A 27508-nucleotide genomic window follows, 5' to 3' on the forward strand; every position below is an offset into this window, starting at 1 on the left:
ACGACATTAACTCAACCTTGACGTGACGCGCGAAACTATGCAAACTAATTTGTTCATGATTGCGATCATGTCTTATCGGGTGAAATTTGGAGCTCTTCATCGGCTATAGCCATTTCGCGCAAAATCAATTCAAATTTGCTATAGTAAATTACAGATGCCACAACTCCCTCTATGCCAGTAAACATGATCGATGGTCATCTATATCACGTGCATGTGCAATGTGCATCCAGTGTGCAAGACGAGGGCTGAAGGAACACATCGATTGGAGTAGGGAACTATTGATAAGAGGTATAATATCTACGAGAATTATGGTTTCAATGTTCTTGAAACATCGATTGGTCGTATCACAGCTTCAAATACGTGTACTACGAAGACACGCACGTTAGTGGAAATGATCAACCCACAGCATTGTCACAGTGTGCAACGAAATAGGTATGGTCGAAATGAATACCAAATTAACTTTGTGTGTTGTTGAACTGGCATTTATTATTTATTCATGGTCGCATAAAAGGTACGCATTTGAACTTTTCGAATTGGATGACGTCATAATGAGTGATACTGTAATACTCGACGCCACTCGAAGCCTACTTTTTTCCGAATGGAATCAAATGCTCTTACCAATAAGCTGCTTGTTCGATGTTATTTCTAAATTATTTTATTTCCGATAATCCGACATCCTTCATATACGATACGGCTACGCAAAAGCGCTACGATCATTGCGATTCCTGAAACAGGTCAAATCATGTGAGCTTGCAGTCTGTCGACCATCAGGAGCCTTAGATTTCCGCGATTTATTTGTCATCGGCAGAAAGATATAAATAGGACACAGAGAAAAAAATCCGTATATCTTCGTACAAGTCATACTAAAGCAGTAAAGGCCATGGTAAAATGTAGCGGGTAATCAGAGTTAACAATATCGCTCCCGACGCTTCCGGAGCACGGCCTCACAAGCGGTACTGTTTTTGTAGAGTTGTAACTCTTCGTAGAATCTGTTTGGCTTCTTGGCTTAATAGTTTTTAACCTTGCCGGAAACTTTTGCAGCAGACTTGCGCGGCACGGGCGACTTTGGCTTTGTGGAGACGGCCTTGATTTGGACCTTGAACATCAAGCTAAAATACAAGAAATTAGAGTTACTCAGTGTAGATAAGATACAGTTTGATGCGTTGATGAAGATATAGTTCCGGCTGATTAGTGCATTTAAAAGCTTACAATCTAATGACATGTGTTACTACGACAGTATATTAACATGGGTGCAGTCAATAAATAAACACGTACAAATTTCAGAATCGGTACATCAACCTGATCAAGGCGTAACATCATGACTGATATAACATATATATTGTGCCAGTATTTGTATTATACAAGGTGATCAATCTGATCATTAATATTTCACATTAGCATGAGCAGACCATCCATCCATCCATCGAGACTGATATGCCACTGTCGAACCAGAAATGCTTCATCAGTTATCTAATCTTTTTATTAGCCGGGTCAAATCGCGTCACAAAAGTGGTTTCGCAATTACTTCGAACCATTTGTGGTGCATATCTGGTTCCAATTTGGAGCTGATTAAGTGGGATAATTCCTTGCTAAGGAGAATGGAACCCTCTTGGATCCGTGGACCCACGATTAAGAAACTCTGCTTTGAATATATGCAGAGTCAATCTGTCAAACTAATTATACCCAAATTGAATCCAGATAGGTCATATAAATCTCAGCATTTGAATTAGAAAACACTGACGTCGATAACCGTAAATATAAATAGAATCTAGTATTGATGCTTCAGCAAATATTTATCGAAGGATTATTTAGATGACTTGAAAATTCAGTTGAAAATTTGACTCCAAGTCAGGAACTATTTGATATTTCTCACACATCGAGTCTGACTCAAGTCTAATTATGTTATGGTATTGATTCGAGTAAAGCCAAATCATTCGCAAAATATGACTCGAATCCTCCCAGGATTCATTTCAACCTGGAACTTTGCGGTATAACAATTGGAGATATTCCATAGTTTTAAGCAGGCTTATTTAAAAGACACTCAGTACGACAAGATCATGAACGTAAAGGTCAAGGTCAAATATGCAGCACCGCATTCTATGCCATGAATCTGCATGGAATGCCTGTTACTGGCGCATGTGGGATTTCAGTATTCACTGAGCCAGTTTCGACTTGAATTTGTCAGGAAATAAATACGCTGACTGAGCCACTCGACATGACATATGAATTGTTACTCACAATTCGCAAATGTATTTGTGCTTTACTTTTCGTCCTTGCTCCGAACACGTTTCTGGCTTCCAATGCGAACCTTTGTAGTTTTTGCTGATTGCAACTCTTTCAATGGCCGTTGGTACGTCTCCGGGATGCAAAATTCTGAAATTTTGATTCCTATTGTTAAACTAACTAAACTTATCCGCAACTATAGTCCGGAATATTGTCGGAAATACTTCACATTCAATTGCGTTGCATAACCTGGCTATAGAGTTGGAACGTATGCAAATCTAACATGAATGAAAAGGCCATACAATACAACTGTGTTTCAGACCAGTTGCGGGGACATCAAGGTTTATCAATCTGGAACTTGAATGTGAAACATTCATAATAATATTCCTAAGTAAATTCGAACCTTCCACTCAAATTACTGTAACACGAGGTTCCCTTCTGATAATAATTATCACCATCAGAGTAATATTCAGTTGATCCACACTACCAATCGTGATCAGTGGCTACTAACAGTTATATCATCCTTGTCGACATGAGCGCACCGGAAGTAATTAAAGAGCATCAAATCCGTCTTGTCATATATGATGTGACGAACAGACTAAAATCATCTCGAATTATCCATTGATAGTATGATACGTCGATCGATCGTAATCAATAATTTCGCGGTTCTCACGAACAAGCGTTCACAGAACAGGTGAATTCAGTAAGACTGTTTCGACTTCTAGATCGACAGAATAGAGAGTGTGCCGGAGCACCCAAATTGTGATGATAATTAGGCGCACACGTTCCTGAGCAGCGACGTATTCCCTCATATTTTAGGATCAATGGGCGAGCAGAGTGTGGTGCAACTCAGAACACATTTTTGCAGTTTGCACTAAGCAGTTCTATCTCTATTTGAAGTGAGATGTAAGCTGTGCTCGGTTATATTGAGTAAGGCTTAATGTTAATTCAAATAATATCATGGTTTATTTTTTCTCAATTCAGAACGTCTTGTTGATGATATAACATTGTTTCTATAACAAATTCACTTTACAATGATATTGGTTCGATAGCCTGTGCAGTGTGCAGGGTGCACAATGCACATTCGAGCTATTCGTAGTTTCCATCAAGATTTGCAGGTACGTCAATTACAACTTACAAGTATTGCCAACTGAAAAATGTAAAGCTTACTCAATGCATTGTAATATGGCGAAAATAAATCAAACATTTCCAATATCAATAAAGAAAACAAGAGATTTTTCCTGAGCGCAGATATACTGTAGCTAGTCGCTCTGCCGAAGGTATACTGCAATAGCTTTACCATTGCTTCATCATTGTCGAATATTTTACAAATAGGCCTACACTCCAAGACGATATCTACGAAATTACCGAGATCATTCTCGTGCGGATGCATTACAAATTGGATGAAATGAACAAAGCGACAATGATTTATATAATCACGTATACGGTGCGATATCCGGATTTGTGAACATTCGGAATTATAGCAAATTGCACCCTCCGATTTAAATCCGGCGTGACATGGTGAGCATATGGCTTTCGTGAAAATTACAGCCGGAACCTGTAGTTATATATCTTTGCAATTGCACCGTGTTGAGAGAACATGGCGATAATAAGGAGCCCGGATCAAGGCGGCTTTTACCTCCAATAGATCACAGTCACAGATATAGATATATTCTTTGGGAGTCAGACTTCTTGTGTATGTACTATTTGCGCATTTTACCATGTAGCTAGTAATATTTTATAGGTAACAGTATTCAGCGAACTGATTCAGTATTAACACTTACGTTAGGTCGAGAGTTTTCTTCACAGAAGTTTTTAAGTCTCTAGTGATTTCGTAGCTCGCAGCAGATCCATCCTCCCAAGTCCATTTTGCTCGACCTTCCTCAGTGCGATTGTACGACAGGCCTGTGATTAGTATAAAGAGTAGTGGGTATAAAACCTAGATTAATCTAATATAATCATCATCATAACTGAATACTTAACGGAATAGGCATTCCTGATAAGATCATTGGCCGTTATTATGAGATGAAATCCTGCATTTGGTTGCACGTAAAAAACTTATTATGCATATAGACATCGTCATCATGTTTTTATTTATATGCCGTTAATTAGAGTTAAAACTAGTCAGTTAATCAGAGCAGTCCACAATAAGCAGCAATTTTTTTGAATTTATACTAGATGCGTGAATGGTCATATGCATAGCCAGCCCGGGTTAGCATTTCGGGAGCTAAACTTTTATAATATAACGTGACCGCACGGATATCCATTATGACGTAGATAAACAAATGAGGGGCTCACTGTTCAACTCGAAACGTTGAGGGAGCATTGGCACCGTCCCTCTTGACTACACCACTGGAGTGATGACTCAGTGTTAACATAAAGTTTTTGGCCAGTTCATTCGAAGACGCCAGAATTACAATCACTTACCTTTCAGCATGACCGAAATATTATTCACGCACACAGGATGTAATTATTAGCTGGTATATGGGTAATCAGCCGAGCTTATTAGCCTTACCTATCCAGTAAAACGAATTATCTGTAGGGTCGATTTCCTTGATGTAATCGGCCAATGCGGTCAACTTATCGTGATCTTTGGCTACTGCAAGTCGGGCGTTACCATCGGCGGAACACCTGGTAAATAATATTCCACATTAAAGGCCAGAGCAGTTTTGAGAAAGTGCGGCATCGCACCCACGAACGTTTGAATGCAGATATATATTGAGCGGCAAATAATATCGCATGGCAGCTGTACTGTATGCATCATATCAACCATTATTCTCTAAGATGCGAAATGTATATTAGGCATTTTATATTTATGAGTCACCAATGACCTATTCAACAATTTTGTTTCAGCAACTTATATACCTGATTAAATTTATGTCTAACTACATAAGCAAAATGAAAACATGAATGCATTATGCAGTTATTCATTCGTTATCACCATCGTGGCAATTTGCGTTGGTCGAGACTCCTCGGAAGGTACCATAGAATATAATATAAATACTACATCTGCATTGTACAACGTCTCGCGTTACGCCAACGCGATCTATAATAAAGAAGCTCCCAACGACACGTCGTCACATATAACGGTGAACTTGGAAAAGACACCCGATCCATCACATAATACGAAACGTCTCAATCCGTTACGTTGTCGCACTGGGCCGGTACCAGAAGAACCTTACATCCGACCGTGTTGCGATTACTATTATGATTTGTTTTCAAGTAGATGGACGGATGGAAATTATTACCTCACGACCTTTCTGGAGAGGCTGCAACGTTGGAATTGCACGCAACTGCACACAGAATGCGAAAGGCAGACATTCTCGTTTACGAAGTTTACAGAGTTGGTATATCAAAGATTCTGCAATCCAAATGAACTAATAACCAGTTGTATATCATATATTCGCGATGCCATCACAAGGTATCAGTTTCTGGATTCTGAATATTCAAAACAATCCAATTGGACTTTACTGGTGGAGTCCTTAAATTCCGATATGATAAGCTGGCCTGATTTACTGTCGCCGTGCGTTCAAATCGCTTTGTTTGATCGACAAGATGGTGGAGTCGGGCGTTACCTTGAGATCGCAGAGCCGTTTGTTCCGTACTGTGGTTTACAGTGGAACGGATTTGACTACAGGACTGCGACGGAGAAAAATGTATCACCGTGGATGGCGATGAATGTGGGGTTAGTATTAGAAATCCTGCTAATGAAAACCAAGCGTTACATATCATTTGCACAGAATTGAATGAAGATTGTCGTCTATTTATCTATATACAAAATTTTTATCCAACCCGTGAGTGAACAACCTATTTTTTCCAATTAAAATAATTGTTTATCTGGGATGCCTGGTGCTATTTAATTGTTTTGTCCAATCCCACCCCAACTTTCAATTGCTAAGAAAACCACTTCTGTATTATCTTTAGATGCAAAGCCGGAATCGGGATCGGAATGCTCGTTATGGGATTAGGATCACTTTTTACAATCATCTGCAATAGTATAATTCTTTACGTTTTTGGGACTGCCAGGACCCTTAAAAACAGTCAGGCGACTTACAAAATATCATTAGCGGTGGCTGACCTTACGATAGGTATCGTAGTGTGGCCTAACATGATCGTCATGCAGTATTTAACTTTCTTCATTCCAAGATCTATGGGGAGTGTGATTCTAAGACCATATATATACGAAGGTTCAAACTATCCATTCGATAAGCCCAATGTCACTTATCGATACAGCGGGGGGTCGTTTACCGATATCTTCCCTTCAGATTATTCACAAGCCATGGGATTTTTCTCAAATCTTGGCATCGTAGTGTCTGTCTACACACTCATGCTTGCAAGTATTGATCGATTACTAGCGATAGCATTTCCCATGAAGTATAGTAGACACAGGGCGGAGAAAATTGCTAAAATAGTATGCGTCATGTTGTGGCTGTTGTCGTGCGTTTTCTCAGCGGTGCCGATATTTGCCGATATGAATCTCCGCTATACAGTTTTGTCGTCAATACTAATTGGTGCGACAGGGGAAGCAGCTTTAATACTACTTCTAATCGGCCTTGTGGTCCCCCTTATCATCACTCTGATTCTTAGCGTGTTAACATTTCTCTCGTCGCGAAAACACGCGCGAAATCGGCGGGATATTATTGCGTCACAGCAACGCAATCATGCGTACGAGAGAGATCTCGAACGAAGACTGGCGAGAACTCTAATTCTAATGGTCGGTGCCTATACTTTTTCTGTGTTGGCACCGGTATGCTGTTCGGTCGCCGGGTTACTTTCCACGACCACGACTTGGTCTGACCCGAAGAATCTGAACTTGGCAGCCGCAAACGCGTACACTACCAGCGAATACCTTTCTGTTATCATCCTGTCGACTAACAGCATATGGAACTTTTTCATTTACAACTGGCGGAACAAAGCCTTCCGTGACTCTGTGACGTTACTGCGCAAGAGGATCAACAGCAAGCCTGGATTTAGACATGCACTTATTGCTATCAGGCGGCTAATATCAATGGCTAGAAGCGCAAAAAGCTACACGACCGTACAAATTAGAAGATACAGCGTCCCATTTCTATCCACGTCAATGTCTAACAACGTTGCAACTGTCTCTAGTGAAGTGTACGTCGCGACATTTCAACAGCGATCAAGCATGGGATCTGTTAACGTATTAGACAAGGAATGTCCAGTACAAAATCCGCAACCAGAATAGTGTTTGTACCCGGCGTCCAGCAGAAAATGATGATAGTAAATTATAAATTTGCCATCGTGTTGGAAAATCACGCGTTGATTACTGGATTCCCTCATTGAATATTTTTTCTTTGCTCAAGTATCGCTCAAGTCTCCTTTGATAGTCCTAGAGTAGACACACTACTAGTATTAACGCGACAACTTAAAAAGATTTCAAAACATGTGCTGCAGTAAATTAACGTCATTCGATGAACACTGAACAATATGTTTATAGCGAAGGCTTTGGATCACCAATCTTACGAAATCGGTGGTAGAGGTTTCTGGAATCATTATTTAGCATCGTAGTTCGCGGTAGTTTAACATTGGATTTTACTCTCTCATGTTTGAACGTGCTAAAATTCAAATTTCGGACGCACATGCGAATTTCTTGATACCTGTTTTGGATCTGCAACAATACATTTTTGTTGTTGTTGGAATTCCAATTCACTACTAGTTGCTGATGATTACCCCTGACGAGTGTTAGCCGAAAATATTCGGGCTCATTTCAATATGAAGATACTAATCAATTGTATGTTGGAATTCCGTGTCCAAATTTGCATCGCACTTCAAGCGCAACGGGTTTCCGGGACTCAAAATACTATATCCGCCAATCTTCTCCGCACAAAGCGCTTTTGTTACCCCATACTTTGAACATCCACTGTTCGTTGTGTATAGAGATAGTTTTCGTCTCAGTCGCGGTGTTGAAAAAAAGGTTTTGTTCTCGTATGTATGTGCAATGTGCATTGTGCGCTTGTGCAGTTTCCCTCATATATGCTTGTCACGAGGAGCATCGATAAGATGTGTTACGCAGTTCATACTCTCGTGTTTGTGTGAAATGAATATGCCTTGTTCTAAAATGATAGACACATTTCAATTTTTCAATCTGTTCAATAGACACAATACACCATGGGACGATAAAAAACATAATCAGCGTGGACTTGATATTTGTATTTACGAAACAGGCCGTCGTAGTGCGTCGGGTTTAACCAGGTCAGAGGTCATACATATACGTGAAGCCTCGTCGTTTCGTAGGCTATATCTCGGCCTTCCGTACGCAACGTGAAACTATTGTTGCCACCAGAAACTATCGTTGCCACCAGATGGCAATCACGATATGAATACGTAGGACCTGTTTATTTCTACGAATTCTTTTGGATTATGGGCCCGAATTTACCGAGATGAAAGGGATTACAATGCCGGATCGCCACATTCACACACACACACACACACACACACACACACACACACACACACACACACACACACACACACACACATACACATACCACACACCACACAGTGTATACTTAAACAGTCATACAACAAACATTACTACTCGGTCATCATGCATCAATAAACAAATTTGAACAGTTAGTTTTGAGAAATAACCGTGGTTGACCCACTAACCGTCAACAATCTCTGATCTCTGGCTACCAGTTGATTGGTAAGATATGCTTACAACGTACAAGACCCTAACAACCATTACTGAAAATAAATCAATCTGCACGCATTGCACGGTGCAGCCTTTAAAGAGAGAGAGAGAGAGGGGGGTCAGATTTATTTTCGCCTGCACCATCGAGATGCTTTGACGATGGAGATGCGATACGACCCTTAAGTAAGGTCATCTAGTCTACACCGCCAATTTCTCTCCTCCACGCTATCCATGAATGCTGAGCGCCTAGCAAGATAGCCGCGGATACTAGTTTTCGAGTCTTTGGGCTGACCCGGCCGGGATTGAACCCACGACCTCCCGATCAAGAAGCCGGATGCATCACCATTACACTATATCGCTTTAAATATAGTTAAAAGTCGACGAGGGTTCCATGGCGTATCACGAGACAATATTTCGCATCGTACGCAGTGCACGAATAATTGTGTAATGTCGAGAGTGTACACTGTATACAGTGTACACTGTATACTAAGCAACCGGATTCGAGATATGAACTAGTACATCTCGGAGGAGATTGCTCTCGTCACGATGTGCTGTTGATAATTACAATCTACGGTGGGCGATATACTGCGAGAGGATCCAAATACTTGATTCCGCATTTACTCATATATCCAGAGACAAATCAAGTATCGTATTTCAACTTACACCAGTTGCTCTGGTAATAACTGTTACGCAAACTGCGCTGTGCGCTAATTTTTTTAAATGGAAAATTCTAACTATTTCTGATATTGGCTACGATATGACGACACGGCTGTGTGTGTTTCGTGCCTGCGGTGTTTCGTACTGTGAATGGCAAGAGAATTAGGTCTGGGTACACGGCTTGAGTTTCAGCATGTAGTCTATATGGTTGTAATCGTTATGATACTTGGTAAGCCTTTGATAATCTCTATTTATGATTAGGCTTACATAGTTTTGGGAATGTGCCCGAAGCTTCCCGAACGACTGAAAGGCAATACTCAGCAAATCTCAAAGTCACGGTATTATCAAATAATATTGGCTATTGTTGTTATTATGGATTAAATCGGGGTGCATCAGTGGGATCAGATTCGATTGCGGTCCGAAACGGCGTCATCGCACGCTTCGTGGTTACGATTTATGACCGACGGTTACTCAGAATCATATATATCCAACGGCGATACATATAGTATATGTAGCTGTAGGGTATACTCGATGCAGTCACGTTAACTCGAAAATAAAATAATGTGAAACTATTTGCATAATTTCATGGGAGGTATAATAAATCAACTTTAACTCACCCTCATAGTAACGTGACTCATATCATTGTTACGATCGCATAAGGCACGATGTAAGTCAGCATCGAACAAGCGATAGTATATCCGTGCAATGAGGAGTATTCCGGTTGGTGCATATATAGCATAGGTCGAAATTCGCCGTATGACTACAGGCCCTATGCAACCAAATATTGGCCGTAAATACGACCCATTGTCATATTTTTCACTAGATATTTAAAGATATGAAGTCTAGAGTTACTCGAACGTGCTCGCATGGGCCAAACCAGGACAGAGATTCATAGCGGGAGAAGTGTGACATTATAATGTGCTGTCGATGCCCAAGGAGAAGTGTAATGTAGTCTGGATTAAAAATGTAAGATAGATAGCCTTAAAATATGAGGTATTAAAATGTTAATATAACATATAATTATATCTGCTGTTGGCACAAACTCTACGGCATAAAAGTATACAAACGATCAGAAGATTATTTCTTGCTGAAAACAAGTATACATCTGCATTTGTGCGAAATAGTATCTCATTATCGGAATCTTCTGTTGTTAGAGGAACGAAGGACATGTCCAATTCTCCATAGCATGTATCACATTTTTCTATATATATTCCATGTCATGTATATCTAAGTACAATCTCTTGAATTCGGGTGAAAGTATTTTTATAGTAAGTTCCGTCAAGCACCGATGCAAGAATGAGGCATCAAAGCAATTTTACTACGAACCGGACGTTACATCAACAAGACTCACGAACAGCTGTGGGACGAATTCGTTCGGCATACTAAGCCGTTATATGGGCTATATTTTGACTATCACTGAGACTTTAAAATAAAACCTTTTGTTTTATACGGCGTATAATTTATATCATCGCATGCGTATAAGTTTCATATAAACATTCAGGTTACTCGTAATTATAAGGATGTAGATTGTGCGAAGTCAGGATGTAATTATGAACGATAGCTGACTGCTTGTATATTCATTATATATTCACCATTTAGCCATTAGGTTGGATTGAAAAGGACGGCGTTATAGGCCCGCAAATGTGCATGTGTGTTTCTGTTCATCTATGGTAGGAAATGTTTGCATATGCTAGTCATTAATTTCTATTGCCTCATTCCATTGGAAAGTATACCTTATTCGCATCTCGTGGACCTTAACATTGAGTCCTTGATCAAGTCAACGCATCTGCACGTCCACAAAATTGAAGTACATCTTATTTGAAAATGCTAAAATGGATTTAAAGCAAAATAACGTCATCCAGTGGATTGTCATATCTATGATTGCACTTGCAACGAGTCAAACTACAGATCATCGCACTAACGAGCGACGTAATCCACCAACTACTGTCTCGGAACAGAATACAACAGAATCCGGGACGGATGCGGCTACCATTTTGCCAAATTTTCCCATTTCGTCAAATGTTACCGAAACAGCTTTTACACATATTGAGTCTGTGAACAGTGATTCCACATATACCAACGCCACTGCAATCGACATTACGACTTTGTATTACAACGCATCCAGCACAATTAGTCGTTTCGACCGCGCGGTGTGCAGGGACTATCCAATCCCTGTCGCTGAGTTCAAAGACGAATGTTGCGCGTACCAGTACCGGATATACACGCAACGTTGGATGGCCGGGTCCTACTACCTTGTCACTATACTGGAGCGGATGAAAAGATGGGGCTGTAGGGAGTTCAAGGATGAATGCGGTGCAAATCCAACTTGGCCTTTCACAGAATACTCAAGACGAATGTACGATCTGTTTTGTCGCCGTGATCATCTCGAGAGTGCTTGTTATGAAGAAGTCGAAGACACTGCAAAGAGCTACAACTTCATCCAGGAACCAACCAACGGGAGCTGGAAACACCTCATCGAGACACTGGATTCGAGTCACATGCATTTCCGCGATCTCACAAAGTCGTGCATACAAGTTGCGCTGTTCGATCGCTTGGATGGCGGGCCTGGTAGATTCCATGAAGTTGTAGAGCCGTTCGCCCCGTTCTGCGGACTCCAGTGGCAGGGCTACGATTACAACACGGCGCAATATCGCGATGTCTCTCCGTGGACAGGCATGAGTATATGGTACGTAAAGTGCAGTTATGAAGTAACCAAGGATTATACTCGGAGATTTGAGAATTGTCCGTGAGATCCTCAAGAGCTTATATTACAAAATGAACCGAGCCGCCAGAATATACATTGTTTGGTGAATTATATCCTGTCGGACTTAGGGTTGCATTTAAAACAAACGGTGTTTTGAAACACTTTGTTCAAAACATGTTTTAAACAGTGTTTCAAACAAAGGCCCTTAAAAAATTTGAGATTTTTTAAGTTGTAAAATTATGTCATAATTGTGTAAATACTTTCCAAAAAACATGCACCGCGAGCCTACGGACAATTGCCGCCCGATATGGCCGACGTATATCGATATGGGATGGTTGGAACCCTCGAAATTGTCGGTTCAACATTAATACTACAGATATTTCGTCAAACGAGCTACATTTACCCTAGATTTTTAATAGTCAATGTCAACCACTACGACGTCAGAATTGAAAATTCGTGATGTCATGATTTAAAAAAAAAGAAAAAAGAAATAAAAACAAGTTTTAAACAAGGGCCTTGTTTTAAACATGTCTGTTTTAAATTGATTTTTGTTTTAAATGCATCCCTAGTCGGACTCATTTCCGTTATTAGACTTTTTCACATCTTGTAATTTTATAATCATCCCGTAAGCATATTTCGTACATGTACCCGACATAGGATATAAGCCCTATGTGCAATATGTGCAACAGGCATTACCATATATTTCTTCGGGGCCACGAGACAAAAAGTTATAGACTACCCAACCATTTGTGGCTTCTACACGTTATTCATAACTACTTGTCAATATCATACTAGCGCTCTGTTTTTATTAGGGTATTTATCCAGTCCCGAATGCAGGGTTGTAACAATGTCACAAGGTTCCGAGTCACAAGTCAATCTCCCTTTTATAGTTTTGACTCGAGTCAAGTCGAGTCATTTTTAATTCACCACCGAATCAAGTCATAGTCCAAGCCAGTGAGTAGAGGGTCGAGTCCGAGTCATAGGGTTGTTACCCGAGTCCGAGTCAAAGTCATTGTCTTCACTGTTAAGTTTTGAGTTCAATCCTGTCCAATCCACTTTCTTCAGCTCTGCTCGAGGTATATAGAATGACTCGCATTCATAATTTTTAAATTTTACTCAGTCTTAACAGTTTCTGGTCCTATTTTTAATAACCAGGACTGATTGACAAAATACCAATAATGTGGTGATTTTACTATTCTTCGAAGTTACAATGAAATGTGTGTCTTGGCCGTCCTAGTCTCGAGTCATATGACTTGCTTCGATTAATGGACAACCACACGAGTACAAGTCGAGTCAATATCCAAATTGACTCGAGTCGAGTCGAGTCATTTAACGCAGTTGAAAAATTACTCGAGTCAAATCGAGTCACCTAAAATCGTGACTCGAGTCGGACTCTAGTCATCACAGCCCTGTCCGAATGCCAACATTCGATTCGACACAATAATTTTAACACACTATCGAATTCATAATGTAATTTTCTATTTTTCTAGGTGCCGTTCAAGCATAATAATATGCGTCCTCGTGATGGCGATAGCGGGGACCGCGACAATACTTTCCAACATCCTGATTCTGGCTGTATTTGGAACATCAGAAAGATTACGGAATAGCCAGGCAGTTTATAAAATGTCCTTGGCCGCCGCCGACTTGATGGTGGGGTTGGTAGTTTGGCCGAATATGATTGTACTGCAATATCTGACCTTCTGGCAACCACGCGGCATGGGACCGATGATCAGAAATCCTTACCGTGAAACGAAGGATATGACACCGTACGATAACGCAAGCTTGGTGTACCGGTACGGCGGAGGCGTGTTCAGCAATATATTTCCGGATGAATATGTGCGCACAATGGGATTCTGCACCATGCTCGGTCTTATGGTGTCGATATACACTCTCATGGTGGCCAGTTTTGACCGTTTCTATGCTGTATTCAAGCCGCTTAGGTATAACCGCTTTAACGCAAAGCGACAAGCGATCATTCTTTGTGCAATTTTGTGGATCATTTCGGTAATAGTGTGCGTATTGCCAACTTTTGTTCCTGGCTTAGTATACCAGGTGATGTCATCGATTTTGATAAATATGGAAGGATTGCCAGCGCTTGTATTTCTCTTCGTCGCATTGTTGCTGCCACTGGTGATCACTTGGATTGTTACGTCACTCACATTTCACATGTCGCGACAACATGCCAGAGCACGCGAAAAAATTGTGTCCGCCATATCTAGCAGCTCTCAATCATTGGAAAGGAGGCTCGCAAAAACCTTATCAATTATGGTAGGGGTATTCACTCTATCCTTGTTACCGGTAATATGCTGTACCTTAGCGGGCTTCATATCATCGAATACCGTATGGGAGCAGCCCAGAAACCTGAGCATCAGCGCTGCCACCGTATACACTACGAGTGAATACCTGGCAATCATAATTTTGACGAGTAATAGCTTGTGGAATTGTATCATCTACAGCTTGAGAACCAGAGGCTTTCGAGAGGCGGCAGCATCCATCATGCAAGATATGGGCGAAATGTCGGGCTTTAGAAAGCTACGTCAAGGTGTTGCTAACGTGATCGATGGTGCGAGACGCGTTAGTCTTTCAACTATGATGAACATGAGACGCTTCAGTACCCCTGATTCATCAGACTCTCGCAAAAAAAGCGTTACGTCTCTGACAGCTACGAGCAAATTCTCGGACACATCTAGTGCACGACCGAGCATGGACATTGGAGATTCGTCTGTGTTTGCAGCTTCCTCGACTGATAACACCGCCAATTCCAGATACACGAAATCCACGACAAAAGTATCGAAGACAAGTTCGGGAGTGGAAGCCAGAGCAGGGCGTAAAAAAGCTTTGAAGAAAGAAGAGAGTGAAGAATACGCGGGCGAGGACTCGACGTTTGGATCGTTTGCCATAAATGCAGGAACTGATAGGTTGTTCGAGTCGGTAATGGAAAATGTACCGGAAGAGATCGAGATTGTTGACAGTGATGTATAGAAGTATAAGGAACGATTTACTTTCATTATGGCTAAATTTGTCAGGGGTTGCAGATAACAACTTCTGTGTTAGGCCGACGCATGCCCGAGTGTTATTTGTACGATGGAAGACATACATATTCGCGTGTTGGTTATCTGCCGTAGTGATATATGATCATGAGCTCATCGCACAGTCGATTATCGCGTATGTCGGATGGTTATAAGGATGTTCTGTAGTGTATACGTAGGGTTACCATGCGTCCTCTTTGTAAAGGATTTGTCCTCTTTGATTTTTTTGAAAGTGTCCTCGGAGGACGCTCAAATGTCCTGTTTTTTGAGATTTGTCCTCTTTTTGAAAATTTCAGTTAAATAGAGGGGGAAATCCGACTGAGATACAGTAAATCAGCACTGAAGTGACGCTGCGGCGGCTATTTCGGGAACTGAGCCGGAAAGTTGACCATTTATTTTAGTCGATCGACCACGAAATGGGAAAAATTTACCATTTTTTCAGGATTTCCATCCGGTATCGCAAGTTTGAAATTCTGAAAAAGTGTCCTTTTTTCAGATCTCCAAAATATAGTAACCTTATATAAGTGGATTTTCTATTCACATATGCGACCCGACTAAATGTGTTCTCCCATGTCATAATGATGCTGATAATATTATGCACTCATTTAGTCATTCAATTTATTCATATCGTACAAGTTTCGATTGGAATATCGTTGAGGTAATACGGCCCGTTTGCGTTTGGTTTGGTGGTACAGTGCATGGATTGTATTCGTGTTTATGATATGTACCTTACACTTATGGTTGGTTGCGTGGTCGGTTTTACATGTAAGATGTGTTGCCTATGATCATTTCATGTATGTTGCCTATCGACAACACTGCAGTCCGTCTGAAATATAGGTATTTCTAACAGCGATTAGTATAGGTATAAGCTACGAAATCAATACGAAGTAGAACATACCACCACAGGCGTGATCAGGATGAGAATTTGTGAGGGGGCAGATTTATTTTACCGATGGCGTGTCATGTCAGATTCATTAGGCGAAGACTTTGATAAGATTGGTGTGACAAGTCGAGCTCACTCAGTACAGTGAATCTAAATCCACCCGAGACAATATTAACCAATTCCAATATGTCCAGCTGTTACGGACTAAATTAGAAATTTAAGTGAAACATACGTACAAATTATGCATATTTGAATATGGAAAAAGAACAAATTAGTGCGTTAAATGCGCATCGTTATCATAGCTTAACCAGTATAGCACACATCCAAGATGATATCTGGTTTGATAGGACCGGAAATTACTGCACTGACTACAGCGGATGCAACGATAGCACCCAAAATCCGACTTCACAATTACTAAGAATATCAACAAATCATGCTGCTTCATGGTAAACTATTTCTATATCACGAGGGATATCATACTAGGAATCCGAAAAGTTTTCGAGTTATAATAAATGTACAGACCTACTGTGGATGTCGTGATGAAATTTAATATGCGGTTTGTGCGGTACTTGATTATTACCCTGGTTCCCACGTATGCTGCCATTCCTGACATTGAAGGTCGTCCCCCATAATAACTCCAATCTTAATTTTAATCTAAACTGATATGTCAGAATCAACAGCTACTTATATTGCAATAAAATGAACACACGCCCATGCGCTAGATCAGTGGTTCCCAACGTGGGCGATATCGCCCACCAGTGGGCGACTTTGAGCCACAAAGGGGCGGAAATACCAATGGGGGCGATAGGGGGCGAAAATGTTAGAATGTCCGGTGAGATTTATTTAATTATCACTGCCAAAAATTGCACGTCAAGACGGCTTACTCTGCATATACCGCGAAATAAAGTGAATTCAACGGAAAGTAGACACGTAAAGCGGTTTTTCGAGCACCTATCACCTCGTAAAATGGCCTTTTTTAAAATAAATTCACCAACGATCAGATTTAGGTGGATAAATTTCACGTTTATATGTCCTTTTTCGGATCTGTAAATACAGGGGGCGAAAATTTGTTTCGAGCTTGATAAGGGGGCGATGCGTCGAGAAAGGTTGGGACCCACCGCGCTAGACGAATTTCGTGGCTTATCAGTAGGAATGTGACTGTCAGTGCCTAGCTACAGCGATACGACTATGACTAATGACTATATGCAAAACAATAAACCCGCGTGTTTTGTCGAAATTAGTACTAACCAATACGGAGAGGACATATCTCAAATTACAAATTCGCCGCAAATTTGATTCTATCACAACCCCAAAGCGAAGATTTAAAATGATAAGTTTTCCAAAGCACAGATGCAACCAATCACGTATCCGTGCCGTCGGTCCGTATGCACATGGCCTATTGCATGAACCATTGAGATTCCGTGCACTAATAGCGTGGCCCACGCACTAAATTGAGTGACTGCGACTTATCTATCTTGGAAAAGCAAACGTGGCAACACATTCTACCATATCCAAGCACTAGTAACATGCAAACATCATATGGTGCTATCACATAAACTGGTGATATTTTAGGTTTCATCTCACGACAACGAAGAAGCCGCTTGGTAGTCAGTTTCGCTCTAAAGCCATCGGAAATTCAACGCAATAAGAGCCGACGTTTTATGTAGAAGCGGGTTTGACCGACTGCTCATGCCAAAGTAATATCTCCACTCTGCAAAGTCGTCAATGGATTGAATGGCAGGGTGGCACGAACATGTAACGACGCTGTCGTGTGAGTAATAACAAATAACAGTTGGGACTGGTATGATACATTACATTGTTTAATATTTTTCTTTTTTTTTTGTCTGTATATCTTTCTAGATAATACACATCTTGCTATCGACATATGTCATGCATTGTGTTTTGGTCAGTTTTGTGTGCAATTAATCATCGCTACAAGATGATCAGCTTTAATCGCACAATGAGTCATTTATCTGATGATACTAAACACAATATTCTATTGAACCACATGGAAGTTGGTAATTGCCTGAGAAAAGGGAGATCACTGGGAAACCTTAGTGATCTTTCGAATTGAGTAAGTATAATTTCTCATGTCGTGAAATCGTCTGTACCTCCTCAACGTAAATTGAAATATATAAGTTCTACTGCATTTTTTATCGTAAATTACTATACTTCTCTTCTAATGTCGAGAAAGCAAATGTTTCATTTAGACTTCATATCTAATTTAGAATATTATCATATCCTAGTAAATTTTGGCCGATCTTCGATGCATTTGATTGGAGTCCAGAATGACTGACTGTGGAACTTACCTTTTTACCTTGCTCACTGCAAAGCGCGTTGCTGTTATTAATTTAGAAGATGTTATGGATTTGGTCACCTTTCTGATGCGTTGCAGAGCTTAGAACTGATTTTAATACCGCATACTTTACTAAGTTGCTATAGAGCAGCATGATCCGTCAAAAGCAGAAGGGCGGGGAGAAAGAAGAGAGAAGAATACATGGAAGGTCAATGTCAAAGTTTCTTCAGATTATTACGCTCACAATGATGCTACTTTCCTACACCAATGTTTGTAAATCGGATGTTAGCGCTAGAAATGAGACAACGCCGAAGTCCATGGAAGCCATGAATCGGCTTGTAGCAACAACAGCAGGAAACCATACGAGAATCGCATCCGTAATCCTCTCAGTCCATCAGAGTCTGAACATGAATAAGTTGACGAATTCGTCGACCAAAGAACAGAAAACAGAAAGAATTATATCAACTAACAATCACTCCGATGAAGTGGAATTAGACAGAAAAGTTTGCATGCACTTTCCAACGCCTAAAATTGAAAACAAAGAACAATGCTGTCAACTTCTTTACAAGACGTACGCAAACGTTTGGATCAACAGGGGACGCTACCTCGTTGTTATGCTGGAACGCTTGAAAAGATGGCGTTGCAAGGAATTTGATGATGAATGCAAACGCCCGACTTGGTCTTTTAGCGAGTACACCAGGCGTATGTACGATCTGTTTTGCAACAGGAATATAGTTGAAACGACCTGCTACGCCGATATCGCTCAAGTCGCTCAGCGGTATCAATTTGTGAACGAGTTAATCATCCCCGGCGCGATGACTTGGCAAGTTTTGATTGAGAAGCTAGACTCAAGCGCGATGAAACTCGAAGACTTGGCGACACCGTGCGTACAAGCTGCCTTATTCGACCGAGCTGACGGTGGGGTGGGGCGGTTCCACGAAATTATCGAGCCATACGCACCATTTTGCGGTCTGCAGTGGCACGGATACGATTTTCACACGGCGCAATTTCGCGGAGTATCGCCGTGGACCGGAATGCCTTTGTGGTAAGCCTGGGTCATATTCTCGAATGATTACACTACGGTAATTTACATTCTCTGTTTATCTATTAAATAATCCTTCTTCTTGGCTTTATTAAATAGAAACAACGATAATGCACATCTCACACTGTTAGGTTAAAAAAAGGTGCGCTTTACAAGCCGGAAAGATTTATCACGTTACAATGACCCATACTTCAACCGTAGAAAATATTCAAATATGAATTGCTGTATTTTCGGATATTATATATTGGGAAACTTAGCCTTGGCGCTATGACTTCTGTCAGATATATATGAATCTATTTCAGGTGCCGATACAGCATCATGGCATGCATTGCCTTCATGGGAGTAGCATGCATCACAACGATCCTTGGTAACATATTCATTCTGAGCGTATTCGGGACTACCGCTAAACTGCGAGACACCCAAGGCGTTTATAAAATATGTCTCGCTCTCGCCGATTTAATGATAGGACTCGCAGTGTGGCCGAATATGATTATATTGTAATATCTCACGTTCTTCAAGCCGCGACACATGGGAGAGCTCATAAAACGACCGTATAGTCAAACTGCCAATATGACGCCTTACGACAATAGAGATCTGGTTTACCGCTACAGCGGTGGTGAATTTGGAGACGTTTACGATCAGGATTCCGTGAGTGCAATGGGATTTTTCTCACTTCTAAGCACGATTTTATCGATTTACATACTCATGTTTGCGAGCGTGGACCGATTCTGGGCCGTGTATCGACCGCTAACGTACAACCCATACGTTGCCAAACGTCGTGCTGTCAGGCTGAGCGGATTGTTATGGTTCGTGTCTGTAGTGATCGGTCTACTCCCCGTCTTCACACCTGGATTTTCGTATAAAGTCATGAGCTCTAATTTCATATTCGCTAATGGAAAACCAGCATTCATAGTGTCGGCTGGGACTGTCTTTATCCCGCTGGTAGTGATGTGGATTCTTACCGGGATGACATATTACGCGTGTCGGAAACATAGCCTCGCGCGAAGAAAATTAATTACTTGTCAATTCGATTCCCGGAGGGATTTGGAGACTAGACTTGCTGGCACGCTATCGATAATGGTGATGGCATTTTCCATATCGTTAGTGCCGGTGATTTGCATTACCACTGTGTGGTTTACGCCTGCTATCACAAACTGGGAGCAGCCGCGAACGCTGAGAATAAAGAATGCGACGGCGTACACTACCAGCGAATACTTGGCGATTATCGTGTTGACAAGTAACAGCTTGTGGAATTTCTTCATATACAACTGGCGGGTAAAGGAATTTCGGAATGCTGCTATTCGAATGTTTCGGGAGAGGTTCAAACCGTACGTATTGCGCCGCAGAGGCGCAAAAGTCTACCGTAATACGAAGGGTACTCGCGGGAAGAACGCTACTAACGTGGCGCTTTCAGATAACGCGGGTAACCATCAACACCCTGCGTATGAGACGGGAATTGGACGACGGGTCTCTACCGTTACGACCCCAGCTACTTAGCACCGTATTTGTAATACTGCAAACCTCTACCAATCGTCTTGAGTAGATTGAGTCAATTAACGGAAAGGGCAAGCAATAATGAGTCTTCAGGATGATTTCGATTTATAATCACGCCTATATGCTTATTAATCTGATTTATACTTCACACCTTCCAAGCGCCAGTCACGTTTAAAGCCTTGGTGAGACCTGAGAATTGGATCAATCTCTTTCGTGGCAATATCATTTGTATTTGAGCATTCTTATTGCCTAAAGCACTTTATTTTACTTTCTTATCTTTTATAATCCGAATGGTCTTACTTCCTATAGGCCTTATCCGCAATCTCGGATGTTTTATGCCAATCAGTACCAACCTTTTTGGTGCCGTGTACCCCTTCCGCCGAACATTATTGTACACTACCTCAGTATTGCAAAGGATAACCGGGGCCGGGGATAACTAAATGGGAAATTTACGTACGATAGCATACATTTAAACCTAGCCTCATAATCTCCACTTATATTGCTACACTCGCCAGCATTTACTACAACGAAATAAACCCGCACATTTATACTAGACGAATTTGATATCTCGATGTCAGTGGAACGTAAGTACTGCAATACGACCATACAGAGTCAGGTACTTCTGTGTATTGCTGTGGAAAAGAGTAGCAATCACTCACGGATCAGGCACATCTAACATTGTCAAGTCTGAAGTTACTTTACTGCAAATAACTGATGCCATTACATTTTACAACATATTTTTGGAATGATAACTTTACCATAAGGACGGAGACCAGAGAGAGGAACTCGCTAATATCGATCGTTACTATGCGCAACCAATCACATTCGTAAGACCTGCAAATAGCCAATCACGTATCAACACAGATTGCTAAGCTAAAACCGCAATGAAATCAGTTTTCTGAAATTGAGCGTGAATAACAAAGTTACCTCGCTCATCGACTTTAGCGAAATGTCTTTATGTCATAGCAAAACCGCGTGCGTTTCTGTGTCGTAGCACTGCCATTCTAGACAACACAAAAATAATCTACTCACGCCTCCACAGCTTCCTGACACGAAACTGCCTTATTAGAGATTTTCAGGCATTGATGATCGGATTTCCTCTTGATAAAGCCTTTCGGGCAGCGACACCTTTGCTGTTTCGTGCAGTCTGAAACAGCAAGTATAAACAATAACGGTCTAATTACAGCAAAACAATCACAACACCCGCCAATTGCAACAAGCCTTACGTATGCGCGTGTAATGTCGTGTAAATGCGCAAGCTGAATTGTTCGGGAATGTACGCAACCGAAATATCCGAAAAAATTAGTATTGTATCACGTTTCCCATGGATACCCCTAGGGTTGGCCGAAACCCCACACCATTTTGATGGATGTACTGCCAGCCATTTTGAGGCATATTCGCAGTTTCGATTGTAAACATTCCCGTCTGTTGCTCGGAAATATTTTTTAGAATATCTCACTGGAGATTAACGCCTTGTAAATAGAGCAGACGTATCCCTTACAATATTAAACCAAATTCGCACAACTCACTGTTTAGGGAAAGTATGTGAGCCGATAAACAGGAATTAGCGACCACTTGTCCACAGTATTGCCTATTTATATATTTCATTAGTTGTAATGTACGATATACCACAATTTTCTCCTGGAGTTCCCGAATTCTCATACCAAGGTGTATGAATATTATATACACATACACACGAATTACAACAATTTCTTGGTTTGTATTGTGATATATCCCCCTGTCCATTGACGCCAGATTGGTGCTTAGACGCAATTAGCCAGCGAAATAGCTGTTTCGACGCAATTACATAATCAGCTCTATTTTGTGGTCTTCGATGTAACGCAAGGTAACGCCACAGTGATTGAATTTAGTATATTTGAGATGTGACGTATAGACAAAATACAATGTGCTCAAGTGGTAGCCATGCGATAGCCATCAGTCAATTTGTACGTACAAGCCAGCGAAGTTTAATTCCCATTCTCGAGGTAATTGATCGAAATCAAGTCACTTAGAATACCAGGTATATGAAATTGTGTCAAAAAGGGACACGGAATGATCTGTTAAACGGAATGCGTCACCTTAATTATGCCAAAATATTTGTTTTCGATCCTTGCGAAAACGAGATACGATGTCAGATATTAAATGTAACCAAAGAGTTGATGCGAGGCTGGGTGTTACGTGGATAGTTTCCGTGAATCAATTGATACACATACTTTTAAATATCTTCTTCTTAAATTTATTGCTTGTTCAGGACATTTGCCCACCTACTTGTCGCGGGTATAATTTTGGGTAGCGAGGGCACCAGAGCGAGCTTTTAATATGTATGTCATATTTGATGAATGTCTTGCAACGAAAAATTTCTTCTCGCTTCTCGCGATTACCTGTATATTGTGTGTACGCGTTCGAGGTCACTGTATAGGTAGGGCATACTAGCCAATAAGCGAGACACACAGAAAAGTCGTTGCAACAATATGGCTTGATCACTAAAATGTGTCGACCTTTGCATTATACAAATTCGTCTGAATTTCGACATTGGTTGGTCTGGAAAATACCGTCGGATATCGTTGGCATGCTTTACTGTAGGGGTGTGATAAAACGGATGCGGGATCATGTGACACAGTTATTTCGGGGTCAACCCATTCCGCGCCGGAACAGATGTAGGCGTGGAGTTTTAACCAACACAGGGCTGGGTTAAGTGCGCTGCCAGCACTATCAGGGGCCCTACCCTGGCTAAAATGACCATCGCTGGTTGACAAAAACCTTGGATTTTATTGATATATCCGGTCGCCGAAATGGTACAGTTCTGTCTTTGCAATCTGCGCCGACAGTAGTGCAAATGCAGTTGAAATGCGACCCGCAGCGGAAAATAATGCACCATGATTTGAAAGCGTCCGAAAAAATGTTTCATAGCGCTACGTTGCGTACGACTGTCCTCTGCGCTTTCTATATGTCATTCATGCCCAGAAAAAGGTAGCATACTAATATTAGAAATGCATTCTTTGGGATGTGTGATGCTGGGGTCGCAAGATGTCACTAAACTCAGATTTGGGTCGCGGCCCAAAAAGTTTCAGAACCACTGCCATATCAGGACATGAGTGCATAGTAAACATGTATAGTAAGCATCATGTCGCTTGGAGGTTGTGAGTAATCATGCCCATGAATAGAAGTCGTCCGCGAAGTTTTCAAAAAGCAAAGCAACCGAACTGTGACCTATGACCATGCTTTGTCGTGGCGCGCAATTCTTGTGATACCGAGATAAGCGCTATTGTCGTTGTTACGTGAATAATAACAAGAACCACAGAACAAACCAGTATGTTGTAACCTGATGCAGACAACGGCTGCTCATTACTGGCTATAAATATAAAACGGTGCAATTATCGGATTAGGAGAAGAGGCGGTATCATGCACCTTGGTGACTCGGGATTGGCAATTGTACATCATGACTTTAAGTCAAATCCTAAATTTCATAAATATGAGGTCAGTAGGTTCCCAAAAAAACAGAAGACTAAATCGAATGGTTCTTTGATCGATATCAAAACAGAATTATCATCCGTTTAATTCGTATTTTAATCTTTGTTTTCCGAAGAATACGGCTATACAAGGGACCAACGAGACAGAAATAGCATAACCCGTAGATATGTGTAAATTCGAGGCGAAAACGCCAAAAAAATATCTACATTATTATCTATTACTAGAATGTGTTGATTAATTATTACTTGATTTCTATAAATGTCAACAGCGACCTCGAGTGAGCGTATAGGTAGAATGGACGCGATGAGCATTTACAAAATCTTTTCACAAGCAATCATCCGTACGTGCAACAATCAATGTAAGCTGGGCAGGAGGCATAATTGCCCACATTGCAGCATGCACGGATCGCAAGCACGCAGTAAAAGGCTTACAGTGTAATCCTTATCGGGGTATATTTGACGGTTCAATTGAAACGGTGCTTCAAAACAATGATCATTTTACACAAGATCTTAAATCTTCACCTACTGTAGTCTAGACTATAATTTCTATAAATCATATCCTTCAACCGTTTTATGGATCGTTTCTAATGTATAAGAACCATATCTATAGCGCAGATCACATATTCTTTAATTTACATGCCCGATAACTTTTAGATATATTTTCTGAATTGAATAAGGTATGTTATTACGGATTGTCTTGTGGCTTAGAACGTTTGTATTGTATCTTCTTGGAAAAAGAGCCATGATTACGGTGACAAACAGCTTTCTAACAATAATAATTAGAGTCCTCCATGATACGGGAATATGCTACATCCGCAATTGCAAAAATCCTTCACGTTACAGGCGGTAATCCAAGCTCGATATTGAGTGACTGCGACTTGAATGTGCTAGATTCCATGATGTCGTATATACTCAGCAATTATAGTGGAAGTTGCATTTCAATTCTTGCCGCTTCATAGCGAAGGCATTTCGCATGCATCGCGACATATCTATCATTATTATCAATCTGAGTATACGCATGTTGAAACTCTTGACTTCTAATGTGAACCATTGCATCCCTCAACTTACTGCCCTGCTATGAGCGATATTGGCTTTGGTGGATTTATTGGGAGCTTTCCACTCCATTTACAAATCACACTAATAGATGGTGGGTCTTCCTTCACGGATATGGGAATTGCAATAAGTTTAGTGAGCGACCGTGGTTACGAAATCAGCATCTGTGAAATCAACGCTGTGAAAATCTATTTTCAGTTCATAGAATAGGGCCGCTGTGTTGGGTCGTTCCGTGCAGATGTGAATAAATTCGATCGTTCCTCTTTTAGACGCCGGGAGCATGTGATCAAGATCTCGTAAATGAACATTGAGCAACTCAGCTGTATGATTACTGCTTGACATAATCACCAAAGAGGGATGATCGATTATTATAAACCAATGTCAGTCACTCAGGACACCTGTCGGTGCTATTGCAGTGGGGATTTTAATCCGTTCCTACTTCGTTTGAACAATTCGAACAGCAAATGCTTGAACGAAGCTAAGCTGTAATTTTTTTTATTGTGAATTAAACCTTATGCAATGTGGTTGATATCACCCTATGTTGATTAAGCACCTCTTTTTGTAATGGTCTCAATCCATCGGTCTCGACTTGTAACTATAAAGTACAGATTCCGCGATCGTATGACAGGTCAATAAAACGCATATATAAACTCGGATTCAAGTTGATGTCGGTTTGGAATTGACGAATCATCTTTATAATGAGTATGTGTCGTCATTAATTACTACATCAAAATCACTAATGACTTCACATCAAAAGCTAAGTGATCGATCAGGATAAGTAATTGACACGCCCTTCACATCAGTAACAACCATGATCTCATTCCAACAAGTTCTGAATCAAATCGCGGACCGGTATTTATCTGGTTATAGTCAAGGTCAGGTATGTAAGATGGTGATCGACAGCCAATATGACTGCACGCCCCATTCGAAAATATATAGGTAGGAAGGTGCATCGGTATTACATCGAGCAAAATGGCGAAGCGTAACTTATGTCCGACATTCGTCCATCGACCTATGACCAGGATGGAATTCGGGAGTAAAAGTCATTGCAACAATGAAGCGAAATCCTCATCACGTGCGGAACAAGCGTGATGTCATCAGACTTGTACGAACTCACAGTCTAGTTGATTGACGACCAACTAACTACCGGTTTGGTTTATTGGGTAGTTCTGGTTCTAGTTAACTGTGTGTTTTGAAAAGTGAGTAGTACTAGTTCTAGTTCTATAGTTATCGTTTCGAAATTTGAAAATCCAGTATAGTTTTTGCAAGACGGGTGTCATAATGCGCGAGTAAAAACCTTTATTAGCAGGACAGACGTTTGGATCCAAACAGATTACGGTCAGGGCCTGTCACTGTTACAACCCGCACGATATAGACACTGTCCACAGTTGGCATGAACATATCCTACTATCGTTGAACCATACCGTGTGCGATTTTCTTGATTTTTGCGATGACCTCGTCCAAGGCGGGCGGTTTCTGCTCCCGCCTCCGTTTTAAACTCCCTTTCGTGCTCCCGGTGTACTCGGCGATCACGTCGTGCATTTTCCGCATCGCCGGCTTCGCGCAATCGCACAGCTTCATCCATTTCGGGTCCTCCCGCACGATTCTCGAAGACTTGCTGTTCTCCTCGTCTAGCATTCGTTTGTCTTTCTCTCCCGGTTTTACCCCGTTGACGCCGGAGAGTACATATGTGACTAAAACCAGTGCTATCACTTTGTGAAAAGTCATGCTGGCGCACAAACGTTGAAATTGAGTCAAAAGGCTACAGCCGTCCCACGCTGCAAAGTAGTTCTATGCTTATAAATAGTAAGGTTGCGTCTCTGATTCTGTTTCAATTCTAAATTATGAAAGCAGGAGGAATATGAGCTTAGAATTCCACATTCGGCGCTATAGCCGAAATAACAACTGGTATATTGCAAAGTCATCAGAACCTATATAGGAAGTGGGTGTGTCAGTTCGCTCTATCACAAAATCATATTTCTCGGTTTGTTCTGTTACAACA

At 41.1% G+C, this 27508-nt stretch overlaps 5 protein-coding genes across 5 annotated transcripts; 4 read left to right on the forward strand and 1 right to left on the reverse strand.

The window, feature by feature from the left end:
- Window positions 1–776: 776 nt before the first annotated feature.
- Window positions 777–27367, reverse strand: LOC145437441 (uncharacterized). The gene is made up of 6 exons (XM_080314700.1): window positions 26931–27367; window positions 22016–22130; window positions 4739–4854; window positions 4008–4128; window positions 2239–2373; window positions 777–1109 (listed from the first exon to the last, which is right to left on the reverse strand). The coding sequence occupies exons 1-6, from the start codon at window positions 27232–27234 to the stop codon at window positions 1007–1009; spliced, it is 894 nt and encodes a 297-aa protein (XP_080170826.1). The 5' UTR covers window positions 27235–27367; the 3' UTR covers window positions 777–1006.
- Window positions 4880–8373, forward strand: LOC145437432 (uncharacterized). The gene is made up of 2 exons (XM_080314686.1): window positions 4880–5908; window positions 6148–8373. Exons 1-2 carry the CDS (start codon window positions 5130–5132, stop codon window positions 7427–7429), a joined length of 2061 nt encoding a protein of 686 aa, XP_080170812.1. The 5' UTR covers window positions 4880–5129; the 3' UTR covers window positions 7430–8373.
- On the forward strand, window positions 10477–15643 carry LOC145437431 (uncharacterized). Its single transcript, XM_080314684.1, has 2 exons — window positions 10477–12221; window positions 13730–15643. The coding sequence occupies exons 1-2, from the start codon at window positions 11368–11370 to the stop codon at window positions 15219–15221; spliced, it is 2346 nt and encodes a 781-aa protein (XP_080170810.1). The 5' UTR covers window positions 10477–11367; the 3' UTR covers window positions 15222–15643.
- On the forward strand, window positions 17795–19990 carry LOC145437439 (uncharacterized). Its single transcript, XM_080314698.1, has 2 exons — window positions 17795–19492; window positions 19792–19990. Exons 1-2 carry the CDS (start codon window positions 18600–18602, stop codon window positions 19988–19990), a joined length of 1092 nt encoding a protein of 363 aa, XP_080170824.1. The 5' UTR covers window positions 17795–18599.
- Window positions 20018–22019, forward strand: LOC145437440 (adenosine receptor A2a-like). Its single transcript, XM_080314699.1, has one exon. It carries the CDS (start codon window positions 20018–20020, stop codon window positions 20984–20986), a length of 969 nt encoding a protein of 322 aa, XP_080170825.1. The 3' UTR covers window positions 20987–22019.
- Window positions 27368–27508: the final 141 nt, after the last annotated feature.

Source organism: Botryllus schlosseri, chromosome 4 (genome assembly GCF_051294905.1).
Source record: "Botryllus schlosseri isolate E-star chromosome 4, Bs_hap1, whole genome shotgun sequence".
In the NCBI taxonomy this organism is placed as follows: domain Eukaryota; kingdom Metazoa; phylum Chordata; class Ascidiacea; order Stolidobranchia; family Styelidae; genus Botryllus; species Botryllus schlosseri.

Excerpts from the sequence above, each read along its gene's own strand:
- LOC145437439 (XM_080314698.1), top strand. The coding sequence starts at position 18,600 with ATGATCCGTCAAAAGCAGAAGGGCGGGGAGAAAGAAGAGAGAAGAATA. Across the intron at positions 19,493-19,791 it reads TGGACCGGAATGCCTTTGTG|GTGCCGATACAGCATCATGG; the intron begins GTAAGCCTGGGT and ends AATCTATTTCAG.
- LOC145437441 (XM_080314700.1), bottom strand. The coding sequence starts at position 27,234 with ATGACTTTTCACAAAGTGATAGCACTGGTTTTAGTCACATATGTACTC. Across the intron at positions 4,129-4,738 it reads TAATTCGTTTTACTGGATAG|GCCTGTCGTACAATCGCACT; the intron begins GTAAGGCTAATA and ends TACTAATCACAG. Across the intron at positions 2,374-4,007 it reads AAGAAAACTCTCGACCTAAC|AATTTTGCATCCCGGAGACG; the intron begins GTAAGTGTTAAT and ends TCAAAATTTCAG.
- LOC145437440 (XM_080314699.1), top strand. The coding sequence starts at position 20,018 with ATGGGAGAGCTCATAAAACGACCGTATAGTCAAACTGCCAATATGACG.
- LOC145437431 (XM_080314684.1), top strand. The coding sequence starts at position 11,368 with ATGGATTTAAAGCAAAATAACGTCATCCAGTGGATTGTCATATCTATG. Across the intron at positions 12,222-13,729 it reads TGGACAGGCATGAGTATATG|GTGCCGTTCAAGCATAATAA; the intron begins GTACGTAAAGTG and ends CTATTTTTCTAG.
- LOC145437432 (XM_080314686.1), top strand. The coding sequence starts at position 5,130 with ATGAATGCATTATGCAGTTATTCATTCGTTATCACCATCGTGGCAATT. Across the intron at positions 5,909-6,147 it reads TGGATGGCGATGAATGTGGG|ATGCAAAGCCGGAATCGGGA; the intron begins GTTAGTATTAGA and ends TATTATCTTTAG.